The sequence below is a fragment of the Siphateles boraxobius genome, unplaced genomic scaffold (genome assembly GCF_051911475.1).
Source record: "Siphateles boraxobius isolate OS27281-9 unplaced genomic scaffold, OSU_SipBor_1 53, whole genome shotgun sequence".
NCBI lineage: Eukaryota > Metazoa > Chordata > Actinopteri > Cypriniformes > Leuciscidae > Siphateles > Siphateles boraxobius.
Genome location: NW_027509175.1, coordinates 8,584,880 through 8,600,398, shown reverse-complemented (window position 1 = coordinate 8,600,398; position 15,519 = coordinate 8,584,880). Strand labels below are relative to the sequence as shown.

General features: G+C 35.8%; 1 protein-coding gene across 1 annotated transcript in view; it reads left to right on the top strand.

Moving 5' to 3' along the window:
• cacna1hb (calcium channel, voltage-dependent, T type, alpha 1H subunit b) overlaps positions 1-15,519 on the top strand; it is a 99,580-nt gene that overhangs the window by 36,889 nt on the left and 47,172 nt on the right. The window contains exons 3-7 of the mRNA XM_077205305.1: positions 2,574-2,685; positions 4,708-4,841; positions 6,461-6,558; positions 7,495-7,654; positions 15,102-15,414. Of these exons, the coding sequence (XP_077061420.1) occupies positions 2,574-2,685; positions 4,708-4,841; positions 6,461-6,558; positions 7,495-7,654; positions 15,102-15,414 (817 nt within the window). The remainder of the gene's footprint in view (positions 1-2,573; positions 2,686-4,707; positions 4,842-6,460; positions 6,559-7,494; positions 7,655-15,101; positions 15,415-15,519) is intronic.

The following is a 15,519-nucleotide window of genomic DNA, read 5'->3' as shown; positions in this document are numbered from 1 at the left end:
GTGAATCCCAGTTGACTCCGACGAAAGTTTATAAAAATATCCTGTGTGAAATGATCACTACAGAGGCGGGCGTTTGCGGTGATCCTCAGCTCTCCATCAAGGTGCCTCTTCACAAAAGAGAGATTGTTTTTCGGAAATATATATTAGGACACCGATCTGTTTTGTACATGACCGCATCCAGGTAGTACGCATTTCCGTGACGAATGCATAGCTAGCTAGCGAACTGTAGGTTAGTAACTAACAATACTGACAGTAACTCGCGATTGAGCAGGAAACTGATGTTATTAATATGCTCTATTTATATTGTTAGGGGAGGGGCCAGCCTCAGTGGCTCCAGTGCGTCATCAAGTAGGGGCGTGTCCAGCAGCTCAGGGGCTCCAGTGCGTCATCAAGTAGGGGCGTGTCCAGGAGCTCAGGGGCTCCAGTGCGTCATCAAGTAGGGGCGTGTCCAGGAGCTCAGGGGCTCCAGTGCGTCATCAAGTAGGGGCGTGTCCAGGAGCTCAGGGGCTCCAGTGCGTCATCAAGTAGGGGCGTGTCCAGGAGCTCAGGGGCTCCAGTGCGTCATCAAGTAGGGGCGTGTCCAGGAGCTCAGGGGCTCCAGTGCGTCATCAAGTAGGGCCGTGTCCAGGAGCTCAGGGGCTCCAGTGCGTCATCAAGTAGGGGCGTGTCCAGCAGCTCAGGGGCTCCAGTGCGTCATCAAGTAGGGCCGTGTCCAGCAGCTCAGGGGCTCCAGTGCGTCATCAAGTAGGGGCGTGTCCAGGGGCTCCAGTGCGTCATCAAGTAGGGGCGTGTCCAGGGGCTCCAGTGCGTCATCAAGTAGGGGCGTGTCCAGGAGCTCAGGGGCTCCAGTGCGTCATCGAGCCCCTGTTTTAGACCCGCCCAAAAAAAAAATCTGGAACACAGCAATGGTGAAAAACTGTTTAACGGTCTAACTCCACAATTCAGTACTTCACAGTTCACAGTCATTGTAATATGTTTTAGCTATACATTTCTAACATTTATAATGTGTTTAGAATTTTTTTTTAGAATTGCCTTTACAGGGACTTTAATTTTCTCGTTTAGTCCGTGGTGTTTCCTTGGCTGTATGTGAAATCGCCGCCTATACCCATAAATAGGGCACTATTTTAGACAGTGGTTTTGTGAGTGCACTCATTTAATCCCATAATGCACCACAATAATGAGTGTGAGTATAATGAGAGAATACCCATAATGCACTGTGAGAGTCGCACACTGAATTAATTCCTGCGTCTGACCAGAAGATGGCGTCAGCTGAATCTTCCATCCATCCATTATCCAAACCGCTTGTCCAATATGGCTACAGCGTAATATCATACAGGTATAAATTCATTTATAATTGAGTATTAAATTGTTTAATTAAGGTTTATGCATGCTAGTTTCAATGACATAATTCAAGATGAACCTTTTCACTGGAGCTGCCAGTTTGCTAAGTTTCAAATGATTTTTAAACAGCAAACACATAAACTATGCAAAAGCTGCAACCCTTATAGGTGCGCCTACGTCCAAATTCACTCACTCGTTTTCATTCACTCCTTCAAGTGGGCTATATATAGGAATCTAGAAAATAGTGAATGATGGTATTGGGGACGATTTTGAACACAGCACTTGTGTATATATCCCTCATTTTCAGTTGCTCTTGGCCAGATCTCGTCTTTTAATAGGTGTTGTTCTGTTTCCTGTGTTTTTGTCTGTAATCAAAATCCTGTGTTTTCTACAGTAGATGACCTAAAGAAGTGTAATTTTTGAGTTTATTTTGATTAAAAAGAAAACTGCTTGCAAATAGATCCAGCTCTTTATTTTATCTCAACCCTAGTGTAACAGCATTAAATTGAATTTTAATTTGACATTGTTACACAAAATCTATTTTTAAAGAAATTAATGCTGTTCTTTAAAAAAATTATATTCAAAGAATTCTGAAATTGTATCATGTTTTCCACCAAAATATTTAGCAGCAACTGTTTTCAACATTGATAATAATAAGAAATATTTCTTGAGCAGCAAATCAGGATATAAGGATGAAAAATTCAGCATTGGTTTCACTTTATATTGATGGTCCCTTTAACACATTCTGTTGTCTATAAGTAACATTGCACCTTCATGTCTACTAACTCTCATTAGAGTATTAGTAGAGTATTAATAGACTGGTAGGGTTAGGGTTAGAATAAGTTGACATGTAGTTGCAAAGTTACTTATAGTCAGTAGAGTGTCTGTTGGAGGATCATCACAATAAAGAGTTTGCAGATATGAAGCAGATAGTCCACTAATACTCTAATGAGACTTAGTTGACATGTAGTTGCAAAGTTACTTATAGTTAACAGAATTTTCAGAAGGGACCATCAAAATAAAGTGTTACTAAAAATCTTACTGGCCAAAAACATTTGAACAATAGTGTATGTTTTGATTTTAAATGCTAAACTCTGTTGAGACACTCCATTTTACTCAAGAAAGACCCCAAGATCAAGAGTAAATGGAACATGATATTTATGCAGACTGTGATAGGAATATATGAATTTGTTTTTCTTTGTGAGTTGTATTGGCCTTAACTGAAGCTCTACGTGGTTTGAGCGAGTCAGCATGTTGGTGATTCTGCTCAACTGCATCACACTCGGCATGTTCCAGCCCTGCCAAGACCTGGAGTGCCACTCTGACAGGTGCAGCATACTGCAGGTAACACACTCAAACACAACACACACACACACATGGTTATATTAACTAAAGTGCCCATATTATGCTTTTTCATGATACATGATAAATGGAATTTTTGTCTCCCAAATGAAAGAACCGATTGTGAACCGGCTGAAACGAGTCTTGTATACAAATCTACATAATGCCAGCCTATGGTCTTCATTGGTTGCCCACAGACAACATCGACTTTACGTCCTCAAACACTGTAGTTGTAGCTGAGACTGGAAGAGTTTGGTTCATGTTGTCGACATTTCGAGAAGATGCTGTTTTCTGTGCTGCGAAAGCAAATCCACTCTTTCTGGCAGTTCCAAAGGATGAGGACTTGGACTTGGTTTTCAGACAGTAAAACCAACACCATTGATACTGTTCATATACTGTGTATCAAGTGCTGAGGAAAGCTGAGCTGAAATGGGCGTTTGGTTTCCGACACGCGCTGTAAGCAGTAATTAATCACAACAGACCGGGCCGTCTGACCAATCAGAGCAAAGCAGACTCTCACAAAGGAGGTTTTTATAGAGTCTGGATCCTTTATTGAACCGTTTCAGACACTGATAAAAGAGGTGATGATGCACTGTATATTATGAGAAAATGTAAGTGGTTTTGACCTTGGATTCATGTAGACCTTGTTGGAGACATCTAAAACTAAATTAGGAGCCTTTGAAATAGCATAATAGGGGCACTTTAAAGATTTTAATCTCTGTGATTAATTTATCTTATATGTTGTTTTGTTTGAGTAATTTAGAAAAGAAAGCATTCAAAGACTAAAACATACAACTTCAAGCACACACATTCAAGCCCCATTTAAAATGTTTAATTGGATTATAGAAAACAAAATAGCAAACCAAGTGATATCTGTAGAAATACACTTTTCAGCAAAACATTACATGAAATAATTTTTAACAATATATATTTTATTGTACAACACTAAAGTAGAAGAAAAGGTCCGATACGGAGCGGCATGAAACTGTTATGTTGATCCTGGACACAGTCTACTGTCAATTGTGAGCGACACCATGAAGCATCAGCCACAGACTCTGAAACATACGGTTCTTTAATCTCTCCACAACGACTCGAAAATAACCTGTAGATTCTGCATAATAATACGAACATTGTTCACAACAGGCAATTTGAAGTCTGACAGAGATTGTCTTGAAATGAAGTGTCGAAGGTGGTGAATTTAGTAGACAAGCGCTGCTTTAAATGAGATCAATTAAGAGAAGAGAATCTGTGGTTTCACCCTGCGACCAGTTTGTTGAAAGTTAGATCATTTATTTGCATATGCCTCTTAGACTGATATTTTGGATTGAAATTAATACCTTTTGGATATGCGACATGATGCATTTTCAGGTTTTGGCTATACTAAATCCCAACATTACTGAACATTAAACACTATCAGTCTTCCCTGTAGTCCATGCAAAGCATCATGGGAACTACATTTTCAGGTATGTCAACATTAAAAAATAATTTTAGTACTGGATTGGTTCACATTCACCCTACCTAATGTAATCTAGTGGACTGTACATTTTAGAGAATTATATTAATTGAAAGCAAAGAAAACAAGTAGAAGAGAAACATATTTGTTGTGTAGATCACAAATGATCTACAGTGATTCAGTGATAGGCTACCATGCTTTATTTTCTTTAGACATAAGCCAAAATGTTACATAATAAATTGTTACATAATAAATTACATAATAAATGTTTGTGGGCTTTTTAATCACTTAATCACACCATAAACAAAAGCTAAATTAACTATAATATAGAAGTTGAATTTTCAGATGAAACCAAAAACATTTTGTTGCATAGTCAACTTTAAAAAAAAACGTAATATTTTTTCTATTATGATTGTTGTTTGCTTTTAGACTTTTAACATATTTAGAGGTTTAAACCAAAAACCATGATGTTCGATTAGACCTATATAAAAATGCACTTTAAATAAATGGCATGGTCATTTGTCTATTTTCCATGTAGTGGTTGAATGTGTTCACGGTTCTTCACTCTACAGGCCTTCGATGACTTCATCTTTGCATTCTTTGCTGTGGAGATGGTGTTAAAAATGGTGGCCTTGGGGGTATTCGGTCCGAAATGTTACCTTGGCGACACCTGGAACCGCCTTGACCTCTTTATCGTCATGGCTGGGTGAGTGACCAATCACAAACCTGAAACTGCCACGCTCCGATCTAAAAAGTCAACTATTAGTGTGTGGTTCCAAGAATTTGATGAGTCATTAAACTCTTAACTATTACAAGGTGTGTGTGTGTGTGTGTGTGTGTGTGTGTGTGTGTGTGTGTGTGTGTGTGTGTGTGTGTGTGTGTGTGTGTGTGTGTGTGTGTGTGTGTGTGTGTGTGTGCGTGCGTGTGTGCGTGCATGCATCTGTGTGTGTGTTTGTTTAATGTCAAATCCAGTTTTAATGTCAGGTCAAGTTCTAATGTCAAGTCGATGTGTCACAGCTAAGCTCATGAATGACAATTACCACCAGGCGAGAGTCCCTGTGTCTGTCTGTATCTTGTCTCTCTTGTCACTTGCACTATCACTGACGCTGATTCTACAAGTTTTCCTCTCTTTCCAAAAGGCAGCTCAATCTAAAGTTCCTGATCACTCAATAAAACTCTTGTGTGAGTAAGTTGGTCATTAATTCGGACAAAGGAAAAACATTTCTAAAGCACTTTGGGATGCTGGTGTGCTGGTTTTCCCTATAGACTTCTTAATTAGCTTAACTTCCTTCGTAAATCTCCTTTACCAGAAATATTATGTTGGTCAAGGTGAGAAGTGTGGCTATAACAGCACTAAACCAACTCTAACTAGTATAAATAGCATTGACATTCACGTTGGCCTAAGTTTCACTTTTCAGCAGGGCGAGAATATAAATATTTGAAATCAATTTAGCAACATTAAATATTCTCTTGCTGCTGTGTGTGAGAGCAGTACGAAAGAGATGTCTCTGTTTTAAATTTAATGTAGTAAACATGATGTTAGAACTGTGTTTAAACTGTTCAGTGAGTCGATGAATCGAGACCAAACACTGGTCTGCAACACAAATGTTACCATGTGTCAAAACGTTTCAGTAAAAATATATACACTACCTTATTTAAAGCAAGAATGAATTCAGCAAGAATGCATTTAATTGATTTAACCGTCAGCAAAAACGTGTACAGTGTTACAAAACAATTAAATAAATGCTGTTCTTTTGAAATTTCTATTCATCAAAGAATCCTGAAAAAAATATTAAGCAGTACAACTGTTTTCAAACATTGATAGAAATTTTTCTTGAGCAGCAAATCAGCACATTAGAATGATTTCTGAGAGATCATGTGACTGAAGACTGAAGTAATGATGCTGAAAATTCAGCTGTACTATCACAGAAATAAATTACATTTTAAAATATGTTACAATAGAAAATAGTTCTTCTATTATTATATATTTTTTTTTATTTATGTCGACGCAGGAGAATCCAAACTAAGACTGTCCTTTATAACACTCTTTAGAAAATAGAGGAAAACACAGGAAATAAAATAAACACAACCACGTAGAACAAAGACGATACCGGACAATGAACTGAATGAACTGAAGGCTTAAATACAGACAGACCAAGGAAACTAATGATGACTATAGGAACAAAACGAAAACAAAACTGACTATTATATATTATATCATATTATATATATATATTTTAAATATAATATTCTATATTATCTGTATTACCCTATTGTGTTGCATTTCAAGTTTGTTTAAATGAATTTCTGTTGCTTATGTTTTAGGATGTTGGAGTATTCTTTAGATGGTCATAATGTTAGTTTCTCAGCCATCAGAACCGTACGGGTTCTCCGGCCTTTACGAGCCATCAACAGAGTTCCTAGTGAGTACTGTTTTCGCTCTCTTTGTTTCCATCTGTATATCTTTCTCGATTCTCTCTTACTGTCCCTGTTTTACAACCCAGCTATTGATTTAAAGTAAAAGATCTGGACTCGTGCTGAAAAAAAGATGTGCCTGCTGTATATACACACGCAAAGAGTAGACAAGACTCCCATGATGTATTATATGGTCACTGACGCTGATTCTTTCAGCTAAGTGCCCACAGTCCAACATCTCATAGTTGATGGACCACAAAATAATACACAAACACCCACACACACACATGCTATTAGTCTTCAGAGAGGTGCTGGTGTGTGTTACAGTCATGGATTGAGTCCAACAGTGAAAGTAAGTGTCTGTTTTGTTTAATGTAGGGCGAGACCGTAAATTCTTGACATGCACTCTTACCAATTATAGCACACTCCTTTTGTCTACACATTCCGTGTGTGTGTGTGTGTGTGTGTGTGTGTGTGTGTGTGTGTGTGTGTGTGTGTGTGTGTGTGTGTGTGTGTGTGTGTGTGTGTGTGTGTGTGTGTGTGTGTGTGTGTGTGTGTGTGTGTGTGTGTGTGTGTGTGTGTGTGAGTGTGTGTGTGGCAAAGCAGTAATAGATTTTGGACTCAGTGAGGAGTGAGAGCCCATGGCTGTTAAGTTTCCAATTCGATTATTCTCAAACCACCGGGCGTTAGCCAAAGCCTCGCAAGTTTGTGTGTGTGTGTGTGTGTGTGTGTGTTCACTTCTTGGCTCAATTACTGAACACATCAGGCTCTGAGAAAATGTGTTCATGAAGTATGTGAATGTCAGATCAGAGTTATCAAAGTTAGATGTAACACTACAGAGTCTCATTTCTAAATGCGTCTAGTGAACCACGATGGCTTTGTTGCTTCATTGCACACATGTTATTAAATGCATGTTTGTGACATCATGCATCTGTGTCTCGTAGGTATGCGAATCCTGGTGACATTGCTGTTGGATACTTTACCGATGCTGGGAAACGTCTTGCTGCTTTGTTTCTTTGTGTTCTTCATCTTCGGGATCGTTGGTGTGCAGCTGTGGGCGGGGCTTCTCCGGAACCGCTGCTTCTTTGACAGCAACGTCAGAAAGTAAGTGCAAAACCAATGATTTTTAATGCAAGCTACTCGATACATGCAAATTGCAGGAGTTTGAAACAATTATGCTTGGGAGTCAAGTGTAATGTTGCAACAATGAATGCTTTGAAATTTTCATAGTATTGATTGTGTTTGTAAAAAAAAAAAAAAAAAGTAGTGTGTGTACAGTAATGCGCTTCATATAAACAATATTTTTGGTTAAAGAACTTTTATGTTTTTTTCACGAATGTTTGATATTATATTAGACGTTGTCTAAAATGTCCTGTTTATGACTGCTTTTCTACTTGGATGAACTCATGATTATGGGGTACTGATGTAATTGATGTAGGTTGAGTTGTCCTATACCATTGTTCATAAGTTTGAGTCTGTAACAGTTTTTAATCTGTTTTAAATAAGCCTCTTATGCTCACCAAGACTGCAGATTACAGTTAAAACAGTTATATAGTGAAATTTTATTACAATTTAAAATAACTGCTGTCTATTGTATTATATTTTAAAATGTAATTTATTTCTGTGATAGCCCATGGTAAAGCTGAATTTTCAGCATCATTACTCCAGTCTTCAGTGTCACATGATCCTTCAGAAATCATTCTAATATGCTTATTTGCTGCTCAATAAACATGTATTATTATGCTGCTTAATATTTTTGTGGAAACCGTGATTCATTTTTTCGGGATTCTCTGATTCCTAGAAAGTTCAAAAGAACAGCGTTTATTTGAAATGGAAATCTTTTGTAAAATGATAAATGTCTTTACTCCCACTTTTGGTCAATAAAATGCATCCTTGCTGAATTGTAGCATTATTATTTATTTTTTTAAATCTTATTGACTCCAAAGTTTTAAATGGTAGTTTATGAAAAATACACCCACTTTCCATATACCAAAAGTTATCAGGTTTTCTGAATTTACAGGATCATGACAAGAAATATTGGATGTAACTTAACCTTAAAGATTTGTTTATACCATTGAAAAAGTTTAGCATATTTTAAATATACATTCCCTCTTCAATATACACTGACTAGAAAGACTTCCACTGAAGGTGTGCTACTGTACACACATTTTCCATTGCTTTTACAAACTAAGGGACATGTGAAAAAATGTCTGTGCTAATAGACCTGGAATTACCTTTTAATGAGGAATTTACTGTAGGTTAGCAGATTACAGCAATCCCAAGTATAAATGTTGCATTATATTATTTTGGTGTATGCTGACACAAGATAACAATTCTAGCATTACATACGCCATAAGGGCCTCGTTGATCATAGAGAGTGTACAAATTAAAGAGTTGAATAATGATTATCCATAAAGGCAGTTTGCATCAGTGAATCATTTTGACAACTGTCCACCCTGATGTACTGCATACCAGCAAGCCAGTCTGCCGAAAGAAGCCTTGACCCGTGCCGGTGCATCACTGCATCTCTCCAATTCCCTTCCCCAAAGACCAACACTATCCAAGCAACGTCTGTTACAATAATGCTTCTCACTCAAATTATGCTGCCCTTTTAAAAACACAGTTCTCTTGTGCATACAACATTTATTGCATTGTCTGTCAAAAACCACTTGCAATATCCACTTCAATCCTCCGCTGCTAATGCTATCTGCATTAAAGGAAGATTCGGCCTTTACCTCAGAAAAAGCATGTCTCGTTTCTTATTGAAACTTTTTTTTCTTAGAAGAGACTTTTTTTCATTAGGGCCAAATAAAAAAAATTCAACCCTCAACTACTTAAACTTGATTTTATATATATATATATATATATATATATATATATATATATATATATATATATATATATACACTCACCTAAAGGATTATTAGGTACACCTGTTCAATTTCTCATTGCAGTTGCTTCAATGCATTTAGGAGTGTGGTCCTGGTCAAGGGAATCTCCCGAACTCCAAACTGAATGTCAAAATGGGAAAGAAAGGTGATTTAAGCAATTTTGAGCATGGTATAGTTGTTGGTGCCAGACGGGCTGGTATGAATATTTCACAATCTGCTCAGTTACTGGGATTTTCATGCACAACCATTTCTAGGGTTTACAAAGAATGGTGTGAAAAGGGAGAAACATCCAGTATGCGGCAGTCCTGTGGGCGAAAATGCCTTGTTGATGCTAGAGGTCAGAGCAGAATGGGCCGACTGATTCAAGCTGATAGAAGAGCAACTTTGACTGAAATAACCACTCGTTACAATCGAGGTATGCAGCATAGCATTTGTGAAGCCACAACATGCACAACCTTGAGGCGGATGGGCTACAACAGCAGAAAACCCCACCGGTACCCGTATACTCATCTCCACTACAAATAGGAAAAAGAGTCTACAATTTGCAAGAGCTCACCAAAATTGGACAGTTGAAGACTGGAAAAATGTCGCCTGGTCTGATGAGTCTCGATTTCTGTTGGGACATTCAGATGGAAGAGAATGAGAACATGGATCCATCATGCCTTGTTACCACTGTGCAGGCTGCTGGTGGTGGTGTAATGGTGTGGGGGATGTTTTCTTGGCACACTTTAGGCCCCTTGGTCTCTGACCATGTCCATCCCTTTATGGCCACCATGTACCCATCCTCTGATGGCTACTTCAAGCAGGATAATGCACCATGTCACAAAGCTCGAATCATTTCAAATTGGTTTCTTGAACATGATAATGAGTGCACTGTAATAAAATGCCCCCCACAGTCACCAGCTCTCAACCCAATAGAGCATCTTTGGGATGTGGTGGAACGGGAGCTCCGTGCCCTGGATGTGCATCCCACAAATCTCCATCAACTGCAAGAGGCTATCCTATCAATATGGGCCAACATTTCTAAAGAATGCTTTCAGCACCTTGTTGAATCAATGCCATGTAGAATTAAGGCAGTTCTGAAGGCGAAAGGGGGTCAAACACAGTATTAGTATGGTGTTCCTAATAATCCTTTAGGTGAGTGTATATATATATAAGCCTTATGTTTAAGGTCATGAATCTGGAAAGTGTTTCTTATAAAGAAACTGTAAAGTCAATTATATATTTATAATATTTGTCAAATATATATATAATTATATATATATATATATATATACAGTATTATATTATTAGGGATGCACCGATACCACTTTTTTCAGAATCGATCCGATCCGATACCAAAAATTCTGAGTATCGACCGATACCGATGCCAATCCGATAGCAACACAGTTTTTTACACAAGTAGAAATTATGTAACTCTCTGTGTTGAACTGATAATCACTCTTTTGTGTGTTAAACACAATCTACTTAAAACAGACAACTTTATTATAAAGAAAAAAAATCTATGACAAAAATGCTATTTAAACTAGATTAGTGGATAATTCAGCAGTAACATTTAATCTAGAAAAATCATGGACTTATAATGGACTCATGATTTTTCTAGACTAAATTTTAACTCAAAATTTTTGGTATCGGATTGGATCGATTCTGAAAAAAGTGGTTTCGGTGCATCCCTAATATATATATATATATATATATATATATATACATTACATTTTCTTTATAAGAAGCACTTTCCAGATTCATGACCTTAAACATAAGTCATTTAGTCAACTAAACTAAAATCATAAACCATGATATCTTTATGAAGGCATAATTACATCACAGTGTATATTGAAATGTATTAATTTGGCTTTAGATGTCACAATCTAATTGATTAACACTTAAACACTGTAACCATGTAAAACTGGGAAAGGCACTCATTTCAGAGAATGACCCAGTTAATAAATGTTTACCATGGCTTGCAGCGCACAGAAATTGCCAGTCATATTATACCGATCTCAGGTGTGAAAATAGCTTTCTGTCTAAGTGAGTCCCATTGGATGTGCAAATTTGTCTGTTTGCACGTCTACTCGTTGTTTTTTGGAGCCTGAAGCCAGTTTTGTTTCCCACATGATTTGGCACTAATAAGGGACTCCACTCCTTTCTATTTTAATTTTAATTAATTTTTAACAAAGAAAAACAACTATCCTGGCCTTGATTAACTTTTCTTGCATCTTTCTTTCTTTCTTTCTTTCTTTCTTTCTTTCTTTCTTTCTTTCTTTCTTTCTTTCTTTCTTTCTTTCTTTCTTTCTTTCTTTCTTTCTAATAACCCAATTAAATTGAGATATATTAGTGCCCTCCAGCCCCACATCTCGCTATCCTCCAAAAAACGTAGCAGTGTGAACCCTGATGCAATTAAATACAGAACTTATAAGGTAATTTGGTCTTATTTATATCAGGTCTTTGCTAAACTGCAGAATATCTGTGTAATACATTCAGTGCATGAGCTCGTAAAACAGATGACCTCTGGGCAATCTTTTAGTGTGACTAAAGAGGGAATTGTTTTATCTAAAAGGCTACAAAACTAGAACCAAATTTTATGGTTTGGATCCATGTCCTCTGAATTTACTGGCTTATAATCTGCAGATGAATGCCTAAAATATATGAAGACCCCTATTGTGTGTGTGTTTTTTTTTTTTTTTTTTTTGGTGGCTATAAGGAAAAAGTTGGTTATTTAAGTTTCAGATAAGTACACTGTAAACCCGGATAAGTGGAATCTACTTAAACAAACTAAGGTAACTCGTTGCCTTAATTTAATTAAGTAATCATAACTTAATTGCATCAAGTTTTTCTTGCTTAATCTATTTAATTGATCTATTGATTTTTGTCAACTTAATTCTATCTGTGATCTTAGGAAGTGTACTCCCAGAGCGCATTGCGGCATGAATAAATGAATTGCTTTGTTTTACTATTTTTGGCTTTATTTTACCATTACAATTTTATTTGCTATCGTTATTGGGGTTATACTGACAAGATACATCAAATACAATTGTAATGATCTAACTAATTAAATTAATAACAAAAAAATGTGTTACCATTGTTGTGGTTTGCATGCTGAATGTTGAAGTCTGTGTGTGACTCAAGCAAAATTGCAAGAAATTGTCACAAATATAGAGGGATTATATCAACCCAATTAAAAGTTTAAGCCATAAGTGTTAGCAATAAAATGTTAAAAGATCATTATTATACATGAAATAGTTATGATAGATATCATTAATAAATTCATTCAATAACATGGAAATAATTTAAGTATAAATATGTGTAATATTTATTACTTCACTTCGTTTGAAATCATATAACTGATTTCATGTTGCATCACTGCATCAATTGGAAGAAAATTACAATAATATAAATTAAGTTCCCCGTGCCCAACCAAAGGAAACACTTATCACAATAATGGTGAGAAATTTTAGGAAATCAACATGAATTTACGGTCAACTTATGTGACGGTCTCCCAAAATTGTTGCCTCAAAAACCCTTTGCCCCGCCTGAATTTTTTTTTTTTTTTTTTGCTTTTGCAAAATGGTACTCAAACCAGTCAAGTAATGTGTACTTGGGTTTTCTGAGTAAAGAAGGCATAGCATGCAAACAGTACAGATTACTAAATTGTTTTAAGTAAGTTCAACTAATTCTTTGATATTAAGTAAAGTTAACTAAAAAGTGTTAGTTAGAACAACTGTTTGGTTTTACAGTGTAACATAAATCTCAGGCTATTTTATTCAACATTCTCTTATAGTGGTATAGCGGTATTGATGATTTTGACAGATATTTTGATTGACGTGTATGAAAACAATACCAACTGTAATATGTTGGGTCTGTTATGTTTAGAAGTGTTGGGTATTTGTATTAATTTGTACATCATTTAATGAGTACCATAAAGGTACATATTACTACTTTACATGTAGGGTCTTAAAATGCAACTTTTAGGTGTTTATAAGGTACAAAGTTGTCTTTTTAAGGGTACTGCCAAAGTGACAAGCTGTTGTACCCATAAAGGTACAATTTTAGCACATTGTTTCTAACAATGTAAATTTTTAATGCAATGCAGTGCATTTTGCTATTAAATGTCAATTAAGTTAGCCATCTGTTTTGAGTTTAATGCATTATTAAAAGGTACATAGAATGTCCTTTTTTAAGTCTATGGCATTTACAATTCATGTTGCATGATTGCAAATATTACAATTACAAAAAAAACAATGCTGCTTAATTTCATATATGCTTTAAGTAGCACATGGGCCATTTTCTTTAACATTCTCTCTTAAAACCTAACATAAACATGTTTGCAGGTGATACCTAATAGTTCAGCTTAAAGCTCTTCTGGCTCTCTCAGTTTAATAAGCAGGAAGTGAAACAGATCAAAAAAGAAGCTCACTTGGCTCAAATGGTTTGTAAATGCTCAGAGAACAAAATGCTCCACACTATCACCCATTATTATGTAGCTTTGAGGTGGTCACAGAGGGATGCTTCTGTTAGAATGAGTCACAGGAGTCTTAAGCTTGTGTTGTCACAATATTAAATGGATACTTCATATTTGAAAGCTAAATCCAAATTTAATGCAATGCAGTGCAATTTGCAAATATCAAATGTCAAATAAATTAGCATTCAGTGTTTTGCTTTGTAGTATTTACATTTTTTTACAGCTTTATATCAAAAGGCTGTCTTTTTTTAAATAAAGCAAATTAATAAATTAGATAAGCTCAGATAAATAAATAAAAGCAATAAAATATTGATTGCCAACCTCAAAAGGTCAAAATAGATATTAAATATTATACAAGACAATGCATGTTGGAAATATATTAGTTAATATATAGTGCGAATAATTAATAAATTAACTAATAATTTGAATCTGGTTTTACTACAATGAATGTGAATTTCACAAAATGATTATATCATTTAATAATTTAAATAGTTGGATACAGCAGAAAAGACAAAAACAGATCAAATCACCAATTTAATGAGGGAATACAGACTTTTGATGTCTTAAAAACTAGATACTTGTCCTGCCAATTTTATGTTAGATATGTGTTAGTATGTTTTATTTCTCACTATAAATCATAGAATTTGTGCCTCTAAAGTGTACCATATTTGTGGAAAGTACCAGACGTAGAGTTTTATCATTCATAGATTCTGCTATCTGAGCTGATTTCTATCTCAAAATAATTATGGAAATCTTTATTTAGTAAAAATCCAATCACAAATATTGTATTACACATTATGAAAAAATTGTTTTAACATTAGTTTAGTATAATTGATATACTATCATAATATGTCAATATTTTGACTCAGTTGTATATTTTGTTTTCATTTTAGTTCATTTTGTTGTGTTTTTGTCTTTTTTATATATATTTTTTAAACATGTGAAATGTATAAAATGTAGTTTTATGAAGTTTATTTAGTTTTTCACTTGTTTTTGTTGAGTTTTTCTTTCACAGACAACGAGCTGATATAAAATAAGCTGACATTATATAAACACACACACATATATAATTATTATTTTATTATGCTTATTTTATTTTAAGTAAGTAGTGAAAGTATTTGTTTATCATTTTAGTTCACAATAATAACCCTGCACAATGCGTGTGTCTCTCCCTAACCTACACCATGTTGTCTGTCTGCAGGCTATATAATGTTTCAGAGTCTGTGAGCGAATACTACAGACTGGAAGAAACAGACGACATCCCCTTCATTTGCTCCACCATTCGGGAGAACGGAATGTTGCACTGCTACAATATTCCCAAACGCAGAGTGGGAGGGGCTGATTGTGAACTCACGCCTGATGATGTCACAGATCTGGTTTTTAAAGAGCCGGCTCATCATGGATGTGTAAACTGGAACTTGTACTACAACAACTGCGAAGCAAGCGAACACAATCCCCATAATGGGGCTATCAGCTTTGACAACATTGGATATGCATGGATTGCTATCTTTCAGGTGTGTATGCGTGTTTGTGAGTTGGCAAAAAGATTTAATGGTATAGAATGAGTTTATGTAAAAAAAGAAAAAGCAAAGTCATAATTTCTTTGCAAGGCCGTTCAA